The 26,071-nt window shown below is 40.0% G+C and overlaps 1 protein-coding gene across 1 annotated transcript in view; it reads left to right on the top strand.

Moving 5' to 3' along the window:
* Nucleotides 1-26,071, top strand: part of smchd1 (structural maintenance of chromosomes flexible hinge domain containing 1) — a 29,143-nt gene that overhangs the window by 2,513 nt on the left and 559 nt on the right. Inside the window, exons 3-45 of the mRNA XM_083935730.1 lie at nt 400-558; nt 662-744; nt 898-1,031; nt 1,172-1,286; nt 2,098-2,217; nt 2,319-2,485; nt 2,580-2,673; nt 2,793-3,009; nt 3,099-3,219; nt 5,642-5,822; nt 6,328-6,525; nt 6,614-6,727; nt 7,030-7,136; nt 8,002-8,084; nt 8,181-8,294; nt 9,519-9,602; nt 9,704-9,823; nt 9,916-10,060; nt 11,992-12,094; nt 12,379-12,451; nt 13,332-13,471; nt 13,657-13,785; nt 13,885-14,100; nt 14,280-14,434; nt 14,995-15,080; nt 15,165-15,283; nt 16,309-16,467; nt 16,699-16,827; nt 16,927-17,006; nt 17,564-17,721; nt 17,826-17,941; nt 19,574-19,635; nt 19,851-19,938; nt 21,023-21,154; nt 21,293-21,448; nt 21,532-21,658; nt 22,300-22,419; nt 22,884-22,963; nt 23,063-23,185; nt 23,333-23,514; nt 25,147-25,256; nt 25,720-25,790; nt 25,869-26,037. Of these exons, the coding sequence (XP_083791856.1) occupies nt 400-558; nt 662-744; nt 898-1,031; nt 1,172-1,286; nt 2,098-2,217; nt 2,319-2,485; nt 2,580-2,673; nt 2,793-3,009; nt 3,099-3,219; nt 5,642-5,822; nt 6,328-6,525; nt 6,614-6,727; nt 7,030-7,136; nt 8,002-8,084; nt 8,181-8,294; nt 9,519-9,602; nt 9,704-9,823; nt 9,916-10,060; nt 11,992-12,094; nt 12,379-12,451; nt 13,332-13,471; nt 13,657-13,785; nt 13,885-14,100; nt 14,280-14,434; nt 14,995-15,080; nt 15,165-15,283; nt 16,309-16,467; nt 16,699-16,827; nt 16,927-17,006; nt 17,564-17,721; nt 17,826-17,941; nt 19,574-19,635; nt 19,851-19,938; nt 21,023-21,154; nt 21,293-21,448; nt 21,532-21,658; nt 22,300-22,419; nt 22,884-22,963; nt 23,063-23,185; nt 23,333-23,514; nt 25,147-25,256; nt 25,720-25,790; nt 25,869-26,037 (5,439 nt within the window). The remainder of the gene's footprint in view (nt 1-399; nt 559-661; nt 745-897; nt 1,032-1,171; nt 1,287-2,097; nt 2,218-2,318; nt 2,486-2,579; nt 2,674-2,792; nt 3,010-3,098; nt 3,220-5,641; nt 5,823-6,327; nt 6,526-6,613; nt 6,728-7,029; nt 7,137-8,001; nt 8,085-8,180; nt 8,295-9,518; nt 9,603-9,703; nt 9,824-9,915; nt 10,061-11,991; nt 12,095-12,378; nt 12,452-13,331; nt 13,472-13,656; nt 13,786-13,884; nt 14,101-14,279; nt 14,435-14,994; nt 15,081-15,164; nt 15,284-16,308; nt 16,468-16,698; nt 16,828-16,926; nt 17,007-17,563; nt 17,722-17,825; nt 17,942-19,573; nt 19,636-19,850; nt 19,939-21,022; nt 21,155-21,292; nt 21,449-21,531; nt 21,659-22,299; nt 22,420-22,883; nt 22,964-23,062; nt 23,186-23,332; nt 23,515-25,146; nt 25,257-25,719; nt 25,791-25,868; nt 26,038-26,071) is intronic.

Here is a 26,071-nt window from a genome sequence, read left to right as displayed (position 1 = left end):
CTCTTAAGTGAATTTCCTCTGTTGCCCTCAGGTCGTTGCTGTCTCACCTGTATGTAGGACGAACCGTTTTTTGAAATCATTTATCCCCTCTGCTATCTGTCTCTTAAATTATTTATAATGACTTTATTCCTTTTACCAAGTGCATCTTATTGGTTGAACATGTGTAACCTATGTATTTATTCACTTTGTTCGGCTGATCCTTGATGACACTGTGCTCATTGGCATTTTATTTTTACTCTTATTCTATTCTATTTATTTGCTTCATTGATTTATCCCTGTTTATTTATTGTGTTTATTGTGTTTTCATACTGTGCCAGTATGCAAGCTGCTGAATTCAGTTGCCCCTGGTGGGATTAATAAAGTTGTCTGAGTCTAAAAACTGTTCATTTTTCATTATAGAGGGGCTTAAGGATGGCACCACCCTCTGCTTGTTCCAACAGCAAAACCAAAATCTGGTGAAGGCAACGGAGGAGCGCATCACGTTCACGCCTCATTATGATACGTTGATCCGCAGCGGCATTTATGAGTACTATGCCAGTGAGGGCCAGAAACCATTGCGTACGTGCTCATATAATCACAGTAGCATACCTGAGATGGACAGAGACATTAGGCTGCACATCATCATTTGTAACGTGCTACTTTTTGTTCTGTTTTTTTCCAGCATACGCACTCGCTGAACTGATCGACAACTCTCTTTCGGCCACTGCGAAAAACGCGGGAATGAGGAAAATTGAGATACGCATGGTTGGTTCTGCATTTGCATGTTACTTTTATAACCAAATATTTCGCCCTCACCTGTTTGTATACTCACGTCAACCTGTCAACAAAGAGTTCAGACAGTCTGTGCCTTTGTTTATCTAAATATGTAAGAGTGACTGAGCTCTCTCTGTTCTCCAGATGTTTGATGAATCTCTTGGGAAACCGGCAGTTATCGTCTTAGATAACGGCTGCGGCATGACCTCGAAACAGCTCAATAACTGGGCCGTGTACAGATGCTCTAAGTTTTCCAGGGTAAACGACACGTTTGAAGGGTTTGTGTGCTTTACCTACTTGACTTTCTATCTTCGGTTTGCCATGATTGCCAAGATATGCTTCTGACGTTGTATCTTTTCATTGTAAATGCTCCTAATTTTCATGATACGTCGGCCTTTTGTTTTTTTCTTCACTACAGTAAGCAAGAGGGGTATGTACGGCCTGATCCTGTCCCTCGTAGTCTCAACAGTGATATATCCTACTTTGGAGTTGGAGGGAAACAGGCTGTTTTCTTCATCGGAGATTCGGTCAGGGTATGTCTTCTGTGAAAATAGTGCAGGATGCAGCATTCCCTTTTCTGTACTCTTTGCTTTATAAAAACTCTGCATGTCAAGAAAATGATCACAGAGTTTAGCTTTTTGTTTTGACAGTCACAAGGTCAACCGTAGAAATACCGCATTCACACGATTGGCCAACACCTTCTTGGATGATTTGTGTTTAGGGATGGGAACCAGTAATGATTTCCTACATCGAGTGATGATTCAATAAGGGTGGATCAGTTTCTTTATGAAGGGAAATCTATCTTTAGAGCGCATGTGTCCTTACAGCAAGTGAGCGTTTGACTATCACATTGCAATAGGGCTCTTTGTCCACCTTGAATCTGTTAAATATCCTCTGAATGTGTGGAGCAAGCTGTTGAAAACATAAAAAAAAACATTTCCCATGCTCCAGCTGACCTCCAATGTGTTTAACAATTAAGGAGCTTGCACTGTCACTTCACATACTGTCTCCCCACAGCTCTGTCCTGCCACACAAACATTTTCATTTTGCTTCATTTATTTAGGTTTTGTCGTGAAATGAAGAGGTGGTAAATAACTCCTAAATGTCAAAAAACTCCTTCCCTCAGATACCCTCATAACGACGAGTAATCAGGGAATCGGTCACTCACGCCCATCCCTATTTGAGTTGCAGCAAAAGTTAAGATTCAAATTTTTATCGGTTGTCCTTGCGTTTTTTTTTTTTGCCGGAGCAGTTTGGGTCATCAACCGTGTTGCGTCGCCAGACTGCCTTCATACAAATGAATAAACAAAATATAACCATAGATTGGTTTCCTTTGTTTATTAGATGATCACTAAACCAGCGGGCCTCCCAGATGTTCATGAGCTGGTTGTGTCCAAAGAAGACTTTGAGAGAAAAGAGAAGAACAGAGAGGATATTTACGGCGGGAGCATTATAAACAGGAGGGTTAGTGCTCTGTTTTAAAAGACTCTGTTTAGACTTAGTAAATGAACACGTGGTATCTCTGTTATCTATCCTCTGTGTGATATTCCGTCCTCCTCCTGCAGCCCGGTGACTCTTCACATATTGTAAAAGATGATGTGCGCTTCCTCCATTCCTTTATCGCTGAGGAGAATAGGAAGGCGAGCTTCACGGCTGTGGTCATTACGGGAGTCTTGCCCGAGCACTTAGCATTTCTGAGAGACGATTTTGGAGTGTGGACCAGACAACTAGCGTGAGTTCATTCACCCACACCATCCGATATATACTTGAAAATCTTAACAAGTTGTCTGTTTTGATTTTGTGCATTTGTTTTGTCCATATTCCAGTAACATATATCACTATTACATTCACGGAGTAAATGGAAAGGCCATGAGCAGCAGCTCTACAAACTCAGGTCATCTCTCTAAAATTGACATTCAGGTAAGGCTGCTGGTCTTAATGGGTTGCACTGACAAGAGTGACTTCCATTTGACTGCATCCTGCTCGTGCTTTAATGCAGTCCATCTCATCTGACATTCTAACATGACTCTTCTAATCAGGTCACATTGCGTGAGAAGCCTTCCAGATTTCCCCTTGTGATTAATCTTAGGACAGTTGAAGACGACATGCAGACTCTGTACATAAATGCTGCTGCAGACACGTTTGAGTTTAACGCCCACACTGTACAAGACAATGGCACAGTGGAGGGAATCATTCGGTATCATCCCTTCCTCTATGACAAGGAGACATACCCGGAAAGCCCTGATGCTATGCAAGGTATTCAAAGTCTAAAATGTTGAATATACCTTAAAACATACGGCAGCTTTGGAATCAAACTGTGGATTTTCTTTTTTTTTGTTTATCAGCCTCTCCTAATGATGATGACGCCGATAAAGATTCTGAAGTCCTGCATCAGGCGAGAGGGAAAAGGCCGATATTTGACTGTTTCTGGAACGGACGGCTCATACCTTACACCACAGTGTCTGAGTAAATACTTCCAACTATTTTTGTCAAAGTACAATGCATTTTGGCTAGTCTTTTTCTAATGTACACATCAGCCGCGTAAATGTGCACGTTACTTGCATTTGATCGTTCAGGTAGCAATATTTCAACAAAATTTTGAGTTGCTTTCACTATGAATCTGCGTATTTGCATTGAGTTTGTAGTATGTAAAAAAAGTACAGGACAGTGTGGACACAACGAGAGTCAGAAAATCTAAAGAAATAGTCTGACAGTCTTTTGGGAAATTCACTAATTTGCTTTTTGCTGAGTCAGATGTTTTCATGTGTGTACTGTACGCTAAATATGGCACTAGAGCAGCAGGTGGTTAGCTTAGCTTAGCACAAAGACTGGAGACAGGGGGGAACTGTGGAACAAATATTTACCTTTTTGTGTGAACTACACGAACAGGGTACAACGAGTCAGTTAGTGAGTTTTGGAGGTGCTGGTAGACAGTCTTGTAACCATTAACGGTTAACAGGGTCACACATTAATGAGTGACTCTGTTAACTGGCGTGTGCGTCGGCGGTTGCCATAGTGACGGCATATGTTAAAAACAGGCAGAGAATGCGTAGCTGTCCTCATGAATGTCTCTATGTTTAGTCATGACAATGTTAACCATAACGTCACCTCCCTGATATGATCATAGTTTTGTTTGAGTAAATGTGTCAGTGGTGTTTTACACGTTGCTTGTTCTTACGGTAAACGGGAAGAGCGAGTTGCTCCTCCTAATCTTTCTTAATAAATCTATTTGTCTTTGAAACCTGTTTGAGTAACCGCGTGCGTCACATAAAAATGTATGCATCACTTTGAATTTTTTAAATTCATGGTAAACTGCACTGAGTATTGCCTCAAACACACACACTAACACACACACACACACACACACACACACACACACACACAACCCTGTGTTAGGTTACCACACCAAATAGACCTACCCCAGACATAATATATTTTTTGTTAGCAATAATGTAAAATTATATATATATAGTGTTTTAATTCTTTTTTTTATCCGATTACTTGATTAATCGATGGATCAATCGGTAGAATACTCGATTACAAAAAGATTCGATAGCTGCAGCCCTGTTCCCAGTGACTTTGGTGATCCTCCAACGTTTCCTCTAGTGCCACCGTGAGGTTCACTTGTGTGGTTTTGTGTGAAATATCTTGACAACTCATTATTGTGACATTTACTGCAGACAGCCTAATCCTTTAGCTTCTGATCAGTCCAAACTTAATTATCCCAGTACTTAACTAATGACATTCCCCTCATCCTCTAAGCTTGTGTTCAATGCTAATTGGAAAATGTTAGCGTACTAACACACTGAACTCCAGTAAGATGTCAAACACGGTGAACATTATAGCTACTAAACCTCAGCATGTTAACTTCGACATCATGAGCATGTAAATTCAATTCAATTCAATTTTATTTATAGTGCCAAATCATAACAAGTTATCTCAGGACACTTTACAGACTAGGTAATGTACATTGACTTAATTGATTTAAAAATAAATAAAAAGCAGATTTAGTACATTCACTAAATGAATTTAAAAATAAATAAAAAGCAGATTTAGTACTTGACTAAATTAATTTAAAAAGAAATAAAAAGCAGATTTATTACATTGACTAAATTAATTTAAAAAGAAATAAAAAGCAGATTTATGACATTGACTAAATTAATTTAAAAAGAAATAAAAAGCAGATTTATTACATTGACTAAATTATTTTAAAAATAAATAAAAAGCAGATTTAGTACATTGACTAAATTAATTTAAAAATAAATAAAAAGCAGATTTAGTACATTCACTAAATGAATTTAAAAATAAATAAAAAGCAGATTTAGTACATTGACTAAATGAATTTAAAAATAAATAAAAAGCAGATTTAGTACATTCACTAAATGAATTTAAAAATAAATAAAAAGCAGATTTAGTACATTGACTAAATTAATTTAAAAATAAATAAAAAGCAGATTTAGTACATTCACTAAATTAATTTAAAAATAAATAAAAAGCAGATTTATTATATTGACTAAATTAATTTAAAAATAAATAAAAAGCAGATTTAGTACATTGACTAAATTAATTTAAAAATAAATAAAAAGCAGATTTAGTACATTGACTAAATTAATTAAAAAATAAATAAAAAGCAGATTTAGTACATTCACTAAATGAATTTAAAAATAAATAAAAAGCAGATTTAGTACATTGACTAAATGTTAGCATGGCTGTAGACTCTCTAGTGTTGTTAAAACCTTTGACAGAGCCGGTTTCCCTTCCTTTCCTTCCATCGCTTGGCTCCAGTTCTGTAAAAAAAAATGTAGAAAAAAGCAACTTTAACTTGATTTATTAAAGAATTTGCACAGTATGTCGTTCTCTTTACATGTGCGGTGTTCATTTGCTGCAGGTTTGACTGGTGCAGCCGGAGTAAAGGAGCGAAGGAGCTTGCAGAGTGTTACAGTCGTATTTCAGGGGTGCTTTTCACTGACGACACGTTCCAGGTCAGCACCAACAAGCTCACCTTCATGGACATGGAGCTGAAGCTGAAGAACAGGGACACTACCTTCACACGCATTGTAAATGGACAGGTGTGCATTTTTTTATGATTAGAGCCAATGCAAGCCCCACATTCAAGAGTTTCCCTTTGTTGCCTGTATTAGATGTTTATGGAGATATATTTTAAGATGAATCAGTGCATAAATATGATTTTATTTATTTATTTATTTATTTATTATCATTGGATCTAATTACTCCGGATAATGTGAGAAAGAGAATTAACACACAACTCCACAGCTCTATACAGCTTTCTATTAGCTTATTATTTGGGCTCTTCAATCTACATAAAGACTGAACCCCATTCCAGATATACAGCATATTTTTATCAGAAGTTGATTAAGACCAACACAGACTTAAAATGTAGTAAATGAAGTCATTAGGCAGTTGCTGACACTTTATCCATAGAAATGTGATAAGGACACCTGTTCTGGAGTCTTCGGGTTTCTAAGTGGTCCTAATTCTTAATTATAATGCAGCTATAGTCCATTTGTTTTGAAAGAAGTGTTTGCTTAACTGTTTTTATTTCCATGCCCACAGAAACTCAGAGCTAACATTCAGAAGGAGTTTACGCAGTGGTTAAAAACCTGTCACAAGAAGTGGGACAAGCAAATAAAGTTCCTGGACTATAAGGAGACCATAACACGTACAGATGTGCTGGTTAAGAAAATGCAGCATCCCTGGGCGACGTTCTCCTCCATCGAATGGGACGGCAACATTTACAAAACAGGCCAGCTCGTGAGCATGTTTGCTTTTTTCTTCTCTCTGAGTGAATAATCTGATTATTCTGTATTCTTTGCTGATGACTGCATACTTGTTCTTACAGGTGAAGTCTCAGAAGACGCAGCCCATTCTGTATGGCAGCGTGGTTCGTTTCTTACTGTATGGAACACATGACGGAAATGTCTTTGCCACAGGAGGAGAGGTTGAAGTCGCTCTGGTAAGGAAGCAATTATGATAAAGTCATAAAAGTATGAGTTTTTCTTGCATGTGCATCCTCTATGTCCCTTTAATCTTGCTTTCTCTGTAGTTCAAGCCAATTTTGCTCAATTAAGGGCAAACAAACAATCAATGGTGGAAATAAATTCATTTTTTGAAACCTTAAATGTTTTTCTTTATACATGGAAACCTTTTACTTAAGTATGGCATCAGGAAACTGGTGTGATGCAAAATGTCAAATACCTTTTTTTGGAGTTTTCTTGTATTTAGCAGTATATTGATTAAAAAAAATCTGTTTCCTAGGAACCCAAAGCATTTCATGACAAGAACAAGATCATATCCATTTCCAAGATCGACAAGACCGCCACTGATGAAGCCATCAAGAATCACATCGACAAAGACTCTGCCAGGTGAGTTCACCGTGAGGGCACATGCTCTCATCTGGCCTTTACAATGCTTCTATAGTACAAAGCAAGATCACCGTGTAAACCTTTTGTAGCGGATATAGTAGCAGATTTGATAACTAATAATTACCAACATATGTTATGGTAATTGGTAAGTCAGTATTATGCATCATAAACACTGGAAGTGGCATTAAAGGTGAAGGAGAGCGAGGGGAAGTCCCCTTTTGAGACCACGGAGCACCTTACCTCTTCAGAACAGAGATTAATTTGATGAATTCATCTAATCTCATAATAAATTGAAGGCTGCTACAAGTTCTTCTTTCTTGTGTACAGGGACACAATATTTGATGCACACAACCCACACGATCAAGTTCTTTATAAATGAAGCTTTACTGAACTAATAACTGCAAAACTGAACTGCTAGAGAGACAAACAAATGAATAATTGATGTGTGATGGAGGTTGACAGGCTAAATGGAATTTGAATAAATCAAAGCAGCGATCAGCAGAACCTTATCTGGACCATGCTTTCTTTCCTTTCATCCAGGGTTCGTAGGGTTGATGGAATCCCTTGAAAAGCAAGAATTTTGATGTTGTGTTGACAAGCTTTGAAAAGTACTTGATTTTTGGATGAAGTTCTTGAAAATGCTTGAAACTGTATCTGCATTTCTTTCACAACAAAAAGCTATAGGATAGAAACTGATATTACCATATTACGCAACACAATTTTAGAGCTAGAAAAGTGCTTGGAAAGTGCTTTAGTTTGACATTGGCATTGACATTGTTCATCCTATCTCATTGCCCTGACTAGATGTAGACGTTTTACCCTGGTTGGACTTTATCAGCTCAATATATATTTTCTTTTCTTCAAGGCTTCCAGAGATTCTCACAGTTGACTGGCCACAAGGTAACCCCTGGCCACAGAAGGCTTCTCGTCCAGCTGGGACTGTGTTAGGTAAACAATCCGGTCATCGTGTGCATGGAAACATAATAATGTAGAAAGAAGTCTCTGTTTTTCACGTTTTGTGTTTTCCCTGTCACATTATTTCAGGGCCACTGCAAATCAAAATTCTAAACAAGAAGGAAGAGTCTATATCAGTGATGCCAGCAGTGGGCCAGGGGAACAGGAAAAAACTGAGCATTGAGCTCAAAGTCATCCAGCACGGTAAGAAAAGAGCAACAAGCTGCTCTATTCCTCTGAATCAGAGGGTTTGATGTGTAAAAGTCAGGGCTGTGTTATTTTAACATTACAGACAGTATTACAGCTAGCCAACTAATTCATAGGGTTGCCTCCTGGAAGTCGATGAGTCAAATCACTTCAAGTTCTTCAAGTCGAGCCGTCGTCGTTTTCCAACTGGTGGTCTATAGATACGAATGATAATGACTGGGGGAAAAAGTCACACCCACCATGCATGGTAAATGTGATGGCCCCGTGGTTCAAGACAGGTTGCCATCATCTAATCTTCTATTAACTAACAGAGAAAAAGATTCACCTTTACCAAAAAGGAAATCATTTCTTTCTTCCATTTATTGCAAAGGGGCTGTGCGAATGGTTTTGCCCAAATATGTGATGGCAAATGAAAAGTTAAAAACACAGTGTAATTGTAATTTTAAGATAAATGAGAATCATTTCTCTATACTGCCATTAAGAGTGGTGTTGTCTAAATATCGCTGAAACATTTCATTATTCCATCAAAACTCCTTCTACTTGAGGACAAAACAGACTGGTGGGCCCAAGGCCATCATTTAGCTTTGTGTTGTGCTCAATGGGCCTCCAGGAAGTGTGTGTCTGTGTTGCCCTGCACTAAGTTGGCGTGCACGCGTGCTACTTCCTCTAACCATGAGACAGCAGACAGAAAGAGGAAAACACATTCTGTTATATAGTATGTATATAATATAACTTTATGTGTTTCATTATAGCATTTGTAACATATTCACCTGTTCTCTTTCGTGAGAGATAACCAGTAAGGGGGAGGAGGATTAATTGAATTTATAATGAATATTTTAGCTATTAAAGAGTAGAAAAATGCATTTCTAAAACCGAAAATCGTCCATTTACTGTTATAGATGGAATAGACTTGGAAAGCTCTGTTCTGTTTGTAACTGTGTTTCTCCCTCCATGTATTGTAGTAATTGTTGCAACCTAGAATTATTTTGGAATTTGCATATTAATTATTTAAATAAATAAACTGAAATAGATTTAATCTGTTCAAGCAGAAGGTATTCTTTATTTTTGTTGTATTTTGAAATTGTTAATATGCCAAATATAATTGTGTTTAATGTTACATAGAGGTCAGAGTTCAGTATTAACGTGGATGATGAGTGATGTCATTAATGTGCAGAGTTGAGTCACAGTGTGTTTACGTTTGTCTCTATTTTACTTTCACAGGTCCAGGTCCTAAAGATGATCATGACGTTGTCTCTGCTGTCGCCGAACATTCAGCAAAGTGGGGGTTTTGGTTCAAAGCAATTGGTACATTTCTATTATTATTTTCCTTTAATATTTGTCAACTTTTTCATTAATGATCACTTCTTCATCATCTATCAATTGTACAAACATCTCATCTTCATCAGACACTCTGACCGCCCTGGGGAGGTATACTCTGACCCTGAGAACTGTAATAAAGGAAAGTAATGCTACCGAATTTGGAGGCAGAGAGCTTCCAAGCTACAAACTCAACTTCACCATCAACGGTGAGGAAAGCCACAAAACTTTAACCGCCATATTTATCGTCTTTTCTGGATGCCCTAATCACACGCCACACCAATGTTTCTGTCCTTTTCAGAGGGAAAGGCTGAGAGTTTCATTATCGGTGAAGTGAGCCCCACTCTTAATGTGGGAGTGCCATTCAACATTCCTCTGCTGATGAAAGATGGTCATAACCACGCAGCGACGCCTCCTCCTGATCTGGAACCTGTACTCCAATGCAGGTGGGTCTCTCCGCTTTATACGTAGATCAACTGTTGTTCTGTTCTTTTCATTGAACAGCTTTAGCTCACTGTAGGAAGAGAAGAGAGATCTACATGTATTATAATAAATTAATTAATCACTTTTGCTATTTAATTATTCCTAGTTAAAGGGCTCACCATGGCAATATCTACAGGATGTTTATTAAACTTTGACAAAGGTTTAATAGTTGTTAAAGTAGAAGGACACCTTTAGCAACTTCTCTTATCAATTATTTAATCAATTCATTTATATCAATCTCAATCTGAAAACGTTTGTTCACATAAAACAGTGACCTCAAGATTCTTTGCCAAACAGAATGAAAGCTCACAAACAAGAGCTGGGGTTTTGGGGGTTTTACTACAAAAATATGAATATATTTATATGCATAATATACATGATAGATTATAACATGAAATGACACACGTGAGAATAACACAGAAAATGAATGGGCATGGCAAAGCTATGATATGGAAATGCAATTTCTAATCACACCTTAATGGAAAGTAAAGTTTCATATCAAATGGCCAGTGGTCACCAGATCTGCTCATTAAAGAACCAACAACGTCATCTCACCAAACTCAGCCGTGCAGAGGGTAGACCAGAGGAAGGAGGCGTCTCAGCTCCAGGATACAGGGCGAACAGGCAGCGGGGCGGCCGTCCACCGGGCGGCACTGGACAGTCTCTCGAGAGGGGACGCTTTACGGTCGCAACGCATATTCGGCATCAAGGGTCACTTTGTCGTAAACCCGAAATCTTCCGATTTTAAGCCAAAAGTCTTTCTGGACACTTCTGCAGGGACGGGGTAACTTTGCGCTGTTAACTAAAGTTTCATTTAACCATCCAAGATGAAGTTTGCTTGTTCTAAAAAACAGGAGCACTAACTTAAAAAGACGTTTGACTGATTAATAAAATGTTAGTAATCAAATAAAACACTGAACTTCGTCGAAACAAAGTCAGGCAGAAAGTTACTTACTATAAAGTTAAAGATGAAATAGATAGATAGATGTTACAAAATAAAAGACTGTACAGTGGACAAGACAAGACTAAACTAAAGAAGAGTAGAGGAAAGCAAAAGAAGGCGCAGAAGTGAGAGAAGTTGTGAGGAAGTGACAGCAGAGGTGAGGAGACAGCTGGGGTCTGCTATCTTTAAGTCCTGGGTCCAGGGTGTGGGCTGAATAATGAGGTGCATTCATTTTCCCGCTTAAACTGGGATGAACTTCAAATTTAATCCTTGTTTGATGTCTTAATCTCAGTATTTTATAATATCGCCACATCTCTAACTTTGCTATTTTTGATCATAGACCGACCAGAGTCGTTGCAAACAAGACTAATAAAATATGACTTAAATTTACAGATGAATAGAATACATATTATAAAAGTTTACACTTGCTTTAATAGTTGTCTTTAAGAACATATTAAAAGTGAGTCTCTATCTTCTTGAGAGTCTTGTGAGCTAAGTGTCACAGGTTTTCTGTGTGAACAAAACCAAGGAAACGGAGGGAGAGGTCTTTTTGTCCATTAGATAACTGACAAACTTCCTTTTTGACAGTGTCTTTCTTAAACCAGCCTCCTCATTTAATGTCCTTGACGTAATTTTCTCCACACTCAGAGCTTAGTTACTCCAAAAGTTCAAAGGATAACAAGAGTGAAAAGGGAGGGGGGCAGTTCAGGGCCAAAGCGAGGGGGAGAGAGGCCCAAACACATGACCAGTTTCCTGTTCATCCGGAGGGGTCTCCGACATATCAGACTGGCATTTAAGAGTGTCATCACAAATACTGTCCTCGACGTTTGACAACGACATTTTAGGGCAATATTTCCTACATCATCATGAATCTCAGCAGGTCTTTAATTTGTCAGGTGCACGGGTTAGCTCTGCCCAATTATCATAAACATTATCATTGTTGTTATTTAGTGGCCTGGACCTGACTTACGAGACGGTGGACATCAGTGGGACCACGTTAACAATCAGAGGCGTCACAGCAAAAGGAAAAGTCCTGACTTACCAACAATCAAAGGTTAGGAAAAAATACTCCACAAGTTAATACAAAATGTATAATCATGTCAAAATAGAGTGTATGCAAGATGGATATTTAGCTTGTTTTGGACAAAGAGCTACAACTCACCAATACAGTAAAGTCTCTGCACAGCTAGATATAAACAGAACAATGTCAGGACACATTTCTTGACCAGGAGAGTAAAAGAGTTCACCATTTGACACAAAAAGCATCTGATTGATACCCAAGAGACAACAACTGCTTAAAGTCCGGTATTTATTTCCATCCTGTATTTAATTTTGTAGACTTATGACCTGAAAGTGACTCTGCCTGGCCTGAAGAATAACACACAAACTATCAAGATCAGTCTTCTGCCCGGTAAGACTGCATTTATTTATTCATTACTAATCAATTGCTCAAATGAAACGATTAAGAGAGTGTTAAGATGAATGCCAAAAATGTTCAGCTTCTGAAATGTCTTCTCCTGTGTTATATAATTGTAAATTTAATATTTTTTGACTGTTGTGGAACAAAACAAGCGATTTTGAGCATGCACTCACACATTCTCAGCCCATTGGTACCGTGCAGAAGCACGCTTCATGGCTAAAGTCTAGTTCGTCTGACCAGTGTGAGTACAACGGTTCCGTGCTCAGGCACTGCACGCTTGCTGGATGTGTACGAGCGCATGCATTGACGCCGGTCCTGATGTCTATTTATATACAATTGTTGCCCACAACAGACATTTAAAAAGATGCGGAGGTGGAGTGTTTACTGCAGATTTGGTCAGATGAAATGTTCAAAAACAGTCAAAAACTCTGAGGGGTGATGACGTGTAAGCAAGAAGCATTCCAGCCCACGCTCGGATCATATAGCGGGCCTGGGCTGCGGGGGAAGAGGAAGGGGGGACAATCGCACTAAAGCACGGATCATCTGGGCCAAGTGTAGGTGCGCCCTGAATCAACACTTTGTTCTCTCGGAAATTGTGATAGATATTTTTGGGGATTTTCCGTTATCTTAAGTGAAAGATGAAGCAATTAATCAAAAAGAAAAGGCAACAGTTGTACAAATGGGCCAGAACCAACACAGCTTATTCCCCACTGACTGTTAAGTTGATAAATTTGCTGGCTACAATCATTAAGATAAGGATCATACCTGTATCTTGTCCTCACTTTTTTAGCATATTATTTTTCTATGTGTAGATGATCATCCTGTCAGTTAAAAAAAACAAAAAAACTCAATAGTTTCTCATATTTTTCAGGTAATGCTTATTCCCTCGTTGTGACGCCAGAAGACAACCCAATCACAGTAGAGAATGGAAGAGCTGTCCAGTTTAATGTTGAAATTCACGATGAGGCTGGAAACATCACCGCTCTTCCCAAACAGATCGTTCGCTGCCAGGTATGTGTGTACAGTTGCTGTGTGAACACTCAGTCTTCGGACTATAACCTGACTACTTTTGATTGATAAGCATCTGTATGATGCTTTTATCATTGAGATGAAATGTTTAAGGTAGTGTTCTCCTCTTTTGTCATCTTGTCTGTCGGTGTTGATGTACTCACCTCATCCTTTTATTTGTGAATAAGGTTCAGGGGTTTCAGCCGATGGCAACTGACTGCAGCGCCACAGGAACTGGACTGCTTCTGATAAATCCCATAAATGTGAAAATGATCAATGGAGAGCCACAAATACTCAAAGTTAAATTTGAGATGCCTGTAAGTAAAAAACAAAACAAAAGCTTCCCGCTTCAAAGAACATCCCCTTATTAAAACTTTGCTCATAATGTCTCCATCTCTTCTTTGTTTTCCCACAAGAGTCAGAAGAAGATTTTGTTCGTCGTGAAGGAGCTGAAGGTGGTGCCCAGCAGCAGAGTCTCCCGGATGGAGCTCTCTAATGAGAATTTGGTGCTGAGGGACAAGGAGAAGATAGAATGGCTGGCTGGAGGCTTGCTGGAGAACCTGTCCTATAAGCTGTATGATGAGGCTGGTAGAGTGGTACCTCCCACTGACACAATAGCCCGCAGTATCAAGGTGTGTCTGGACTATATAATGCATTGGCTTCCTGTCGTGATTGCACGATTGGCAGATTTTTTTTAAGTTTGGGTATTTGGTGATAAATCAAACAATAAATCCGACATTTAGGAGTCATCGTATTTAAATACATACCAACTTATTACTGACCTTTCATTGTTCTCTCTTGACTGTTTAAGGTTAACTGGACAGGAAATGAGTGTGTGGAAGATTTGGCCCAGGGGAAGCTGCCCGACATACATGTGCCCACAAATGTGCCCACACAAGTGCAGGATGCACCCTTCTACCAGGTGTCCTTCCAGGACCAGAGTGTGTCTGTCTCCTTCAACATAGTGTAAGAAACATACCAGATTCAATGATGTGATTCAGTGTTTGCAAGCAAGGTTTAATGAGGGAACTCTTTTATACAATGCAGCAGGATGCGTGTCGTTGTGAGCTTGAGGTTTGAGAGTTATTTATACAACCACTCCTCATTTCACTACAAAAACCTAAACAAATGTGTTGTTGCCACTAAACATGGCAACATAAGGTAAATGCAGAGGTGTCTCGGAGGAAATAAGTGTGTCTGGCACAGTGCAGAGCCAGAGCCAGCCATGACAGCAGCTTTTTGGGAGCTGGCTCCTTATTTCTGTTCAACACTGTCTGATGTGACACGATAGTCAGACACTCTGTTGTTGTTACACCGTGTACAGACCACATGCATGTAAGAAGCGTTTTTTCACTTCCCCGTAGCTTCATATTTAATGGACAGATATGAGAGTGTTTTTTTTCGTCTGACTCTCAACAGGAAAGCACAATATTGCATGGTATTATATTGCCCAAAATGTTGAACTTTTCTTATAATATTCAGACTGGTATCTTTTACGTCTACATCCATGCTTGTTTCGTTTGCAGGCCTCATCCAGATGAACCGACACGGCTGAAAGCAACTCTTCCCCAAATCACAGTGGCGCTGGGTGAAATACTACCTGGAAACATCAGTGAGTATTAGCCTGATTTCCCAAAAAACGATGTTGGATAATATGGTTGCACAATATATAATAAACATCATTTTCCTCATACAGACCTGGAGCTCGTGGACCAGTATGATAATGGCACCAAGGCGCTGACCTCCACCTGTAACAACCTAATGACTGTGGAAGGAGAGGGTCTGGACAAATCAGCCATCACCTTTACATGGCAGGTGGGAAGAGAGACACACAAACCTAAAGGAAGACTTTGAGTCGATTAGGTATAATATGTAGTAATATCCTAAAAACAAACAAACATATAAACTAATACAAATGTAATGCCTCTCAATCATCACTTATGGCCCATTAAAAGTGTGATAGTTTCTGTATCTGGAGAGAATCTGCCCTCTGCCTGGAATTTTTTATTTATTTCTGGGTGTACGATTGGCCCACGTCCCAATAACCAATAACAGCATTCAGGGTGAGCTGCCCTCTGATTCCTGCTGCTGCTTTGTGACGCCCCACCAACCCCCCCTCAGAGTCAGATACCGGATCACAGAGCATAGGGTAGTGTGTCTGTTAGGAACAAACAGAAACATGAGACATGAAGCTCTGCAATCACTCCTAATCCAACGGTGAAACACCTTTTAGCAAAATGTCCGGACTTCCAAGGAGAGACCGCCACACGCCGAATCTTCTGTTCAGGCAGCTTTACGCGGAACTGGAAGATGCTATTTAAGTTTCTCTTTGAACAGCAGTTTACATACAGTTCTTATATACTGTTAAGAACATAACATACAAATGATTTGCATTATGCTCATGACATTAACCTAGATGTTGGCCGGACATTCTGGCACCCAAGCTGACACATTTTATGTTACACTGACAAACAGTCACCCTGACCTTTATGCCCCAAGTCTAGATAAACACTCCAAAGAGATTCTCCTTCAGCATCACTAACCTAGTTCATATGGTCAGAACTTCACTAACACAGTTGATACACAGTGAACACACAACACAGGTTATTACAAGAAAATACTATGATATATAGAAATTCCATCTATCACTGTCCAAATCCACAGCTCATCCAGTCCCAAAGGGGGCCCCCCTGTCGGCTTTCTGCAGACTCCCAGAGAAAAGCTTGTGTGCAACTGGCGATAAAACTTTAATCGTCAAATTATTTTTAACAGTGTTTCTTTGATTGTGATTCCATTGGCAATATTCTTATTTAACAGTTTTTACTTACTGTTGAAATCAGGAGAGCAGCAGTTCTGTTCTGGTTACGGGGGTGCAGTTCAGATCTGGGACGCCGGGCTACAGAGAGATGTGCTTCACTTACAAGAGCTTTGAAGAGCGTGTCAGAGTTAAAGTTACCGCTGGTGTCCCTGCACAGCTTAAACTAGTCGGCTCGCTCAAGGTAAGAAAACATTTTTTTCCGGCGAGTCCTGATAGACAAGAGGATTAAGATGCTGACCATGGAATTAGGGTCGGGGACCTTTGCATGTCACCTCCCCTCACTTTCTGTCTCCTTTTTGCTGTACATTGTCACGATCAAGTGCCTTAATAATATTTTGAAGCTCATACTAATGAAGCTTTAGATGCTTTTTGTTCACACTTTTGCTTTATATATATATATTGTATCTATAAGCCTTTGCAGTTATTGAATGAACAAGGCATTGCCACACCATTCTGCGTCCAACTGTGTGACGAGTGGGGAAACCCCACCGTGGACCAGAGGGTTGTGGTAGAACTGAGGTCTTCACCCCAGACACTGAAGGTTAGCTCGACAAGCAATACAAGCAATACGCACCATTTACGCCGAGTTGTAAAGAATGATCTAAGTGGAGAAATGTAATGAGATCTCCTGTTGTTTTAGGTGACAACAGCTGTTATTTCACAACCCGTGAATGCAGAAGGGAAAGCCTCTTTCCTTGTTAACCGCGTGAGCGGACCAAAGTGAGTGTTACTTTATAATGCAATATAAAAAGGGAGCATTTTTTTTATCATCATAATGCAATTACAGCTGTGTGCCAAATCAGGAGTTGTATCATGAGAAAACAAAACCAGCTGTTCTTGTACTGCCAGCTTAAACTTTAACATAATTTTAACATCTTAAAAACACCTTTTATAGTAGAATATTTTTAATTTCATCACACAATTGCAGCTAGATTAATTCAACCTCCATACTGGTGCTATAAAATAAATACAAACAAGTACAAATGGGTAAAAATATCAGTAAAGATAAACACTATACAGTAATCATCAGATATCCCACTGAAATAATGCAAAAGGGTTATAAAGTCAGTAAAATTCTAACCTTAAACCAGCAGTATTCAGATTGTAAAGGATGATAAAGTTGGCAATGCTAAGCACAGATATTGCTCTTCTATTCTAAACTGGAAGCAAGTTTATAAAATGATGCAAAGTAAGCGGCATTATCCATGCAAACAGTAAAGTCCATGACACTGTGTCCCACCATTAATGGGAGTGTTGTTACCCTGTTGTTCCACTAGGGGGTACTACCAGCTCAACTTTAATGGTTACCTCAACCAGAAACCCATCCTTGGTCCATCAGTGAATCTCACTGTCATCCCTGATCTCACTAAACCTGTCAGCCTGTCAGTGGAGTACAACGCCAACGCCCAGTTTTGTGCGGGAGGAGTCTTCCCGGGTTTGTATTTCTATTGTACCTCTATTTTTTCTCTCTTGTGTCACTACATGCAACCGGTTTAGCGCCTCTTCTCAAATTAAAGACAGCTGTATCTGTGTGTTCAGTCTTCTCTGTGACCGTGGTGTCTGAGGAGGGAAGCCCAATTACAACTTTTATCCCTGCTGCCGTGTCCATGTTTCTGTGGAAGGGAGCGTCAACAGGAAAAAACCCTCCACTAACCGTGAGTGACTCACCAACAGACAGAGCTAACCGTCACAAATGCCCAAACTCACAGACATAACCAACACTGCTGCCAGGATCATTGAACTCCCCACGCCCAACCACACAGGGTAAAACAATAAGGCCACTGCATCCTCTACAGCACAGGAGATCACACACTGCCCTACTCATTCACCGCCTTGCCCTACTGATGTGAATATCAACACCTGTAGAAGCCACTGGATCTGATGTGGAGAAAAGGGTCACAGTGAATAGTCTTTTATCTCGCCCTTTGATTCCCAGCATAGGCGCTCCCCAGGGTTTTTCAATGCCCTCTACAGTAAACCACTTCACATCTTACCACAGCTCAGTCACCTATCCTTAAATATGCAGATGACACGACCATAATTGGACTCATAACCACCAACAACAAAGACCAGTACTGTGAGCAGGTAGCCTAAGAACTCATTATAAATCTCAGATACAGCCCCTTCCGCCAAAACCCCCATACACGTCTCAGCAGAACCTATACACACCGGCCACTGTATTAGGTGCTGTCCAACTGCTCGTCAACGCAAATTTCTAATCAGCCAATGACATGGCAGCAACCATGTGCATTTAGGCATGTAGAGATGGTGAAGACGATCTTCTGCAGTTCAAAGCGACCATCAGAATGGGGAAGAAAGGTGATTGAAGTGACTTTGAATGTGGCATGGTTGTTGGTGCCAGACGGGCTGCTCTGAGGATTTCACAAACTGCTGATCTACTGGGATTTTCACCAACAACCATCTCTAGGGTTTACAGAGAATGGTCCCAAAAAGGGAAAAGATCCAGTGAGCGGCAGTTCTGTCGGCACAAACCCCTTGTTTTAGCCAGAGGTTAGAGGAGAATGGCCAGACTGGGTGGAGCTGATAGAAAGGCACCAGTAACTCAAATATCCGCTGGTTACAACAGAGGAATGCAGGAGAGCATCTGTGAACACACAACACCACCTACTTTCTAGCAGAGAGGGAACAGCAGCAGAAGACCACACTGACACTTTATTAGGTGCACCTGGTGCTTAATAAAGTGGCCAGTGAGTGTATAACCATCAAGGAGGCATTCAGATTTCTTGGTGCGCACATCAGCAACACACACAATCCAGACCACATTACCAAAAATGCCAAGCAAAGGCTGTTTTCCCTCAGACAGCTCAAAAGTGAAACGAAGCCTTCAGTTTTAAACAGCTATTATTGAGAGCAGACTCACCTCATCCATAACAGTTTGTTACAGCCACACGGACAGTCACACATGCCAAAAACTGCAGTGTATAGTCAATAAATCATCCAAGATTGTTGGTTCCCCACAACCATCAGTTGGATCATAATATCACAATCGTACGATCAAAAGAGCAGGAAACATCATCTCTGCTCCGTCTCACACTGCCCACCACCTCTTCAGCTGAAGCCCTTTAGGAGGCGCCAAAAAAGCAGGAATCTGAACACTTCACACTTGACCACTGATCTCTCTGAGTGATGATTAAATAATAAATTATTGAATGAATATTTTATTAAAAATACTTTTCAAATCAAGTTTGAGGGATTTCCTCTGCTTTTTATTTCATTGTCTGTGAAGCTATTATCTTGAGTTATATTCTTCTAATGTTCTTGTCTAGGCCACTGAGCTGAAGTGTAGTAAACCGTTGGAGAACGAAAAGAACGACCGTTTTCACTTCAGGTAAAATGCTTTTACATCCTGTCTGTGTCTCTTCCGTCTTGAGTTTTTACAGGATGTTTAAATGGAGTTCAAAGTTCAGTGATAAGATTGGTTTAACTCTCATGTTTGTGCCGTAAATGTGTTTTAGTTATCTTTGCATGAAGACAGCGAAACAGCTTGCCTGGTTCTGTCCAACGTTATTCCTTAAAGGAGATTTTTGTTTTCTTTCACTGCAGAGATAAAGAGATCCCAGAACATGCCGGGAAGCACACCATCCAGTTTTCTCTGCGCACAGACAAAACAAAAGTCCTGCTCAGTACTCAGGTTGGTTTAACCTAAAATCTGGAAATGTCAGATAAATAAGGACTTATTTCCACACAAAGCACATGGAGATTCTTGGAACGGGTTCTTAAACTGGTTCCGTTCAGAATTCCTTGAACCTTGGTGCTACCCAGCGAACGAGCCCGCATTTCTATCCGTTTTGTGGGAACCATTGTAATCAAGGATAAGGGTGTGTATAATGCACAATGGCAGTAAATGTATTGTGCCCAGTGAGCCTGATGCAAAAATGACCTGAATGTGCCATAATGTGGAGTGCTACTTATTATTTATTTCCATGTTAAAGCTGTTATTGTGAATGTTGGTGAGTTCCTCTCACCACGTTGTGCTGTTTACTTCGGAGGATTTTAAGGTAGCAACAGAGGTCTGCCGCGTGCAGACGGAAAACTATTTCTCTACTTTAACCTCGACAAAAGCAGCGCAGATAGTTTCACATCTTCCATTCTTACCTTTCAAAATAAAAGCTCTAGACACACACTACATAGTTAACTGTTTACCAGAGAGAACTGAAATTCATTCAGAGCATTTTATTAAGATGAAACTCAATAAAGTATCTTTCGGTTTCAGTTTTAGCAATTCTAGGTCAGGAATCACAGGAGGAGACACTTTTATTTTGTTTCCTGGTCGGAGTCTCACTTCATTCAGCAGCAGAAACAACACACGGGACTCCTCCACGGGTCTTTTTTTGCTTTCAAACTGAAAACTTTAGCTGTTGTACATTCTCTAGATATCTTCATACATAGGTAAACTTTGTTTCTCCTCTGCTCTGATGGCTCTCTCTCATCCACTCAGAACCTTTCCCATTTTCATGTCATTTATTGGTCACGCCCCCGGAGAAGAAGGCTGCGTTGCTCTATCTTTTGAATGGCATACTCGCCGCTGATGTTGTCACGGTTGAATCGGTTCACACTGAAAAAAACAGCTATTTTCAGGTTTGGGTTCGGGACGAACTTTCGAAGTTCTGAACCCAGTTATTTTTGTGCGCGAACCAGAACAGAGCCTTTTCCCAGTCAGTCGAAACAGGCTACGAAAGGAATGACTAACCTCAGCACTGTTTCCTGTCCTCTAGATTACTATAAACGTGGTGGCCAATCAACCTGTCAAACTGGGACCTGACTCTCAGCCACCAACCCCAGTTGTTTCTTACAGTGAGGCCATTACTAACAGAACCTTGGTGGAGAATATGACTCTGAGGATAATGGTGAGCTTATATCTTCAGAAGGCATTTGTTTTTACTTATTGCAAAAGTTTTCCAGTTATATATAAGCATTTGAAAGCTGTAGTTTGGGTGTTTATCAGCTGATATACAGCCTGACTTAGTTCCTTTGACTGATTCAAGGATTCATATGGAAATCCTACGGGGCAGGACCTGAACGGGAAGGTGTTCGTTTCTATAAAGAACTCAAGTGGAGACTGCAACAAAGTCCGTCCTCTGTTTGAAAACAAAACCAACTGCGTTCAAATTTACTTGGCAGAGGGAAAGGCCCACATCACCGTGAGTAACCTACCACAACCTTACATTAGAAGGGCCCAATGATGCATATCACATATGATAACTGTGTCATTTATTGTGCACAGAGGCTGGCTATCACAGAGAACAGCCCCGGTGTGGATGGAAGCGCATACATCCTCCTCTTCAGCCCTGAAGTGTTGATGGTTTCCACACCCCTGGCTCCCTTTGAGCTCCCCTTCCATTTTTATAATGGTATGATGTATAAAACATGGGCTGAATTTGTATTAAAATTGTATTGGTATAGTATTGAGTAAATAAACTCTATATTCTTCTTTTTAATTCACAAAATCATATTTTCTCACAGTCACCCAAAGTGGGTTCTAACCATGCAAAGACTTTTGCTTTGATCTGCTCAGGTTTTTGCTCTTTAATGTTTGCCACTACCTCCAAACTGTGGAGGTAAATCAAATTAATGTGGCCCGGGAAAGGGAAGTTTGGGGTCCCCTGTTAAAGCTGCTGCCCCCGCGACCTGACCCCGGATAAGCGGTTGAAGATGAGATAAAGATGAATTAAATTATTCTTTTTTGCATATAATGTTAATACCGGTGATTTTTTTTCGAACACTGCACATATTGTGCCGCTCAAAACTAGTGTGTGTTTCTTTCAAGTTGAAAGGTCTGTTAAGCCACGCGTCTGAGGTGTACGTACCCCTCTAAATTAATCTACAGTGCTTTGAAGACCAGAAATCAGTTTCTCTTCAAAGACGAATATCTAACGAAAAAAACTATTCAAATAAAACCAAAACTATCTGCAAAGGTTTTGTTTCTAAGTTTAACTACAGTTTAACTTAACTTCAACTAAAAGTTTGTCTTATTGATCTTTTTCTGTTTTAGATGCAGAGAACCAACTGAAAATGTCCGAGCTGTCCAAGAAGAAAGATGAGCTCACCACTGCTGTTGCTGCATACAGAGAGATCTTTAAGACCTCGGGGGAACTCCTCGACTTACTGAACTGTAAGATTTTATCTCTCCCCTAAAATAAACTTATATGCAGTGTGCTACTGGACAAATGTGTGTAGAATATTGTTTGAAATAAGTTTACATCAGTGGCAATGAAAATGAGTATCAATACTAAAACCACATACATCGAAGAATATCGTCACCTATCATCAAGTAGTTGAATGCTGAATGTTTAAACACAAGCAACTGTACAATAATTCTGTCTACTAAAATTGGCATTTTATTTTTATTTAAAAGAGAAAGTATTGTTTGAAGAATCCGTACACACGACTGTGAATCAGACCAGACATTTAATACCAGCTTTCAAGGCTTGGTGTTAAAGACGCATTTTGACCGCTACCAAGAAAATATTGAAGTACAAAACCCAAGCCCTAATTGTGCCTGTGCTTGATTTTTGTGTGTCTGCCAGTAAACATGTTAAACATGTTCTCTAACTGTAAGTTCTCTTCATATCGTAGCTCATCACAGGATTGCAAGTTGCAAAGAGGCTGATCTTAAACAGGAGCTGAGAAGAAGGAACGTGGCAGTGGCGGAAACTGTATGTGTGAGATATTATGTCTATCCACTTTTGTCATCACATCTATATATACTTATTTATGAGGTGATGACATTTACATATTTTTTAAATTCTTCGTAGGTTCCCGATATTGACAGACTCCTAACACAGAAGAAGAGTCAACTTCAAAGTATTATGGACACACCCAGACGAGTTTTTCCCACCACTGATAAATTCAGGGGGCAGCAGGACGTTTTGGGAATGGTAATGTCACAGGAAAGCGGCTTAGGCCTTTCAAATCCCAGTGTGTGTGCTCTCACAGATTGCATTGTCCCGTGTTTATTTCCCAGAGCTGTGTGTGTGCACGCGCACATTTGCGTGTGTGTCTCACCCTTTACCTTTTCTCTGCAGGTCGGCCACCTGGCGTTTGTGCGGGACGATGATGCTGCGTGGGTTATCTCCTGGCACATCAGGGGTGACATGGATTGCGTCGTCACCATAACGGCCGATGCAGCACAGAGGATCTATAGGGACACCCGAGGCATGCAGCAGGTCATGCCGCTTGACGGTGTCTATGTGTCACAAGAGAACAGGTACACAGACATAAAGCTCAGGGTCTTCTGTGGCTCTAAAAGTTCAGTCACGTTGGGCTGCGCTTTAAAGCTCTTTGTTTTGTCCGTTCATCTAGCCCAACGCCTTGCTCATACTGTACCTCCATGCACCATCATTCATTCCACTATCGCTGTTGGTGCCTGAGTTAGTTTCCTGTTGAGATTCCTGTGTGTCTTTGATTATAGCCTTTAATCTATAAGCCTACTCCTACCCCAAGCCTTCCAACAACAGTAATTTCATGATATAATGGCACCTCCTTCTTGCACAGACTGTCTAACAACGAAGCAACAAGGACACCTTTAGTGAAGTCAAGTCAGTTTTATTTCTATAGCCCTTTATAATCGGATAAGGAAAAACTCAAACTTAAAAGAAAGAGTTTATGTAAATAAATTCCTAGGTGTGACAAAAGACCACATGCTCTGCTTGAAACCTGTTCAATCTAAACTCTCTTTTTCACAACTTCTTTTCACGAGTTAATTGTATATATGTTGTCACAGGTTTTTTTTTCTTATTTGTTAAACTAATTTAATGTACACTTTTGTATTCTGTTTTTGACATGTCTGAAATAAATTCAATTCAATTCAAACATGGACACATCCCTGGCCCAGGTCGGACGGACAAACAATAAATAACGTTTGTAAAGACCAGATGGATTAATAAAATGACAGCATGGAGAGTTAGAATGACATTATTATAGATGGATTAGCAAAACAACATGAAGTGAAGTCCTGCTTTCATTCATCAGATTAGATACATTTCAATTCATAAGACATTGCCATGCAAATGAATACATGTTTTAAAATATGGGCAAAATAAAGTGGAAACTCTGAGGCCATAACTCATTAAATGTAAATATAAGTTCTGATTATATGATGTAAGACTTTGTATTGCTCCCTAAGTATAGGTAATGGTGACGATGATAATTACTGTCATATATAAGAAGGAGAGCAGCTTCCTTTTTTCTGCTGGTCTTTGTGGTGGATGATCGTGTGTTGATGACATTCACTTAAAGGACCACCCCAGTGGTGCTGCATGTTTTAGCAAGTTTTGACAAATGACACGCTTAACGTCACCATTTAGCAAACCATGCTGCACAGGTTTAGATTTTTAACATGATTTTATTTCTGGTTATGATACTGTAATGTTGTGTGGTGATGCAGTTCAAGTGCTGCTAACAATTATTTTCCGTATTGATTTATATTCAGATTATTGTTTATTTTCACGATTAAGTTTGGCCCATAAAATGCCAGAACATCGTGTCACAATTTCCCAAACGCCTTCATGTCTTCTTTCAAATAATTACACGAGGGAAAGTAGATAAATCATCATGCACGAGAAGCTGGAACTAAAGACAGTTTGGCAAAAACAAAATTCATCCAATTCATATTCAATTGTTTCAGTTGATCGACTCAAATTAAATCAACGTTTTAAACCCTTGGATTCATAGCAGATAAATCAACAATTTGAATGATTTTTCAAGCTAGAATGGGAAACATGTGTTTGTGTAACGTAGTAAACAACTCTGGGAAACTGTGATGGAGCTAAATCTGTCAAAACAATAGTACGGTCCTTTTAACCCTTTAATTCATTCATTTATTTATTCATTTTTACAGGCCGTTGCCACATATAAGAAATGGCCGCCCGCTCTTTGATCCCCCTGGGAACCCAGTCCTGGCCAGAGATCTCCTGATTTACACTCAAGACCAGGAGTACTGCAACAAAAGTGAGCTGCCTCAAATGGATTTCCCCTGCTCAGTGGAACATTACCGGGTTGTTGTTTTTTCATTGCAAATATTACTAGTCAAGGGTTTTTTCTAGGAGCTTCCCAGGTCTCTTTGTGGTTGCTGCTGTTTCCCTTTATTCCCCCGCTGCTCTTGTTTAAATGGTTCCACCTGGGATCCAACCTCACGGGGTTTGGAGGGGTTTCCTCACTTGGGGCATGGTTATTGGAGCAGAAATTGGGCCTCATTTGCCATATTTTAATGACTTGTAATTTGGGGATTTTCTCTTAGCTTTCGAGTAACTTCTATTCATTCAGATATGTATGGCTTGTTTGCATTGGAGTATGCATATATCAATAGCAACCTCACATGAGCTCTACATTCTCCTTTAATGTCTTTATGAACTTCAGAAAGTTATGGATGTTTGGATTTGTCTCAACAGCTCTGCTTGTGTTTCCTTTGCAGCTTTTAAAAACATCCTCAGAGACACTATTCTGATTGATGACCTCCAATCTGCAAACTCCTACAGAAGGGCGGTGAGTGATGCACGCTGGTGGAGCCATGCCATAGATTAACTGACTTTTTTTTCCTTCTAATTGTGCGGTTGCTTACAGGTGACACAAAGGGGGATGCCATGTTCCACCATCCTGACCAGGCAGGGGGAAAGGGTCACTGCCAGCGGCAAGTTTGGAGGTGCACAGAGCAAAGCCCCACCGATGGAAAGATTACCAGTGTTTGGAGCCCCCCTCCCGCAGGAGCACTACACGCTTGTGGAACACATAGGTGATGTCTCTCATAGTCCCATTTTAAAGTTACT

This window comes from Echiichthys vipera (genome assembly GCF_963691815.1).
Source record: "Echiichthys vipera genome assembly, chromosome: 21".
Classification (NCBI taxonomy): domain Eukaryota; kingdom Metazoa; phylum Chordata; class Actinopteri; order Perciformes; family Trachinidae; genus Echiichthys; species Echiichthys vipera.
Note: the sequence above shows the minus strand (reverse complement) of the source record. Positions and strands in the feature narration are given on the sequence as shown.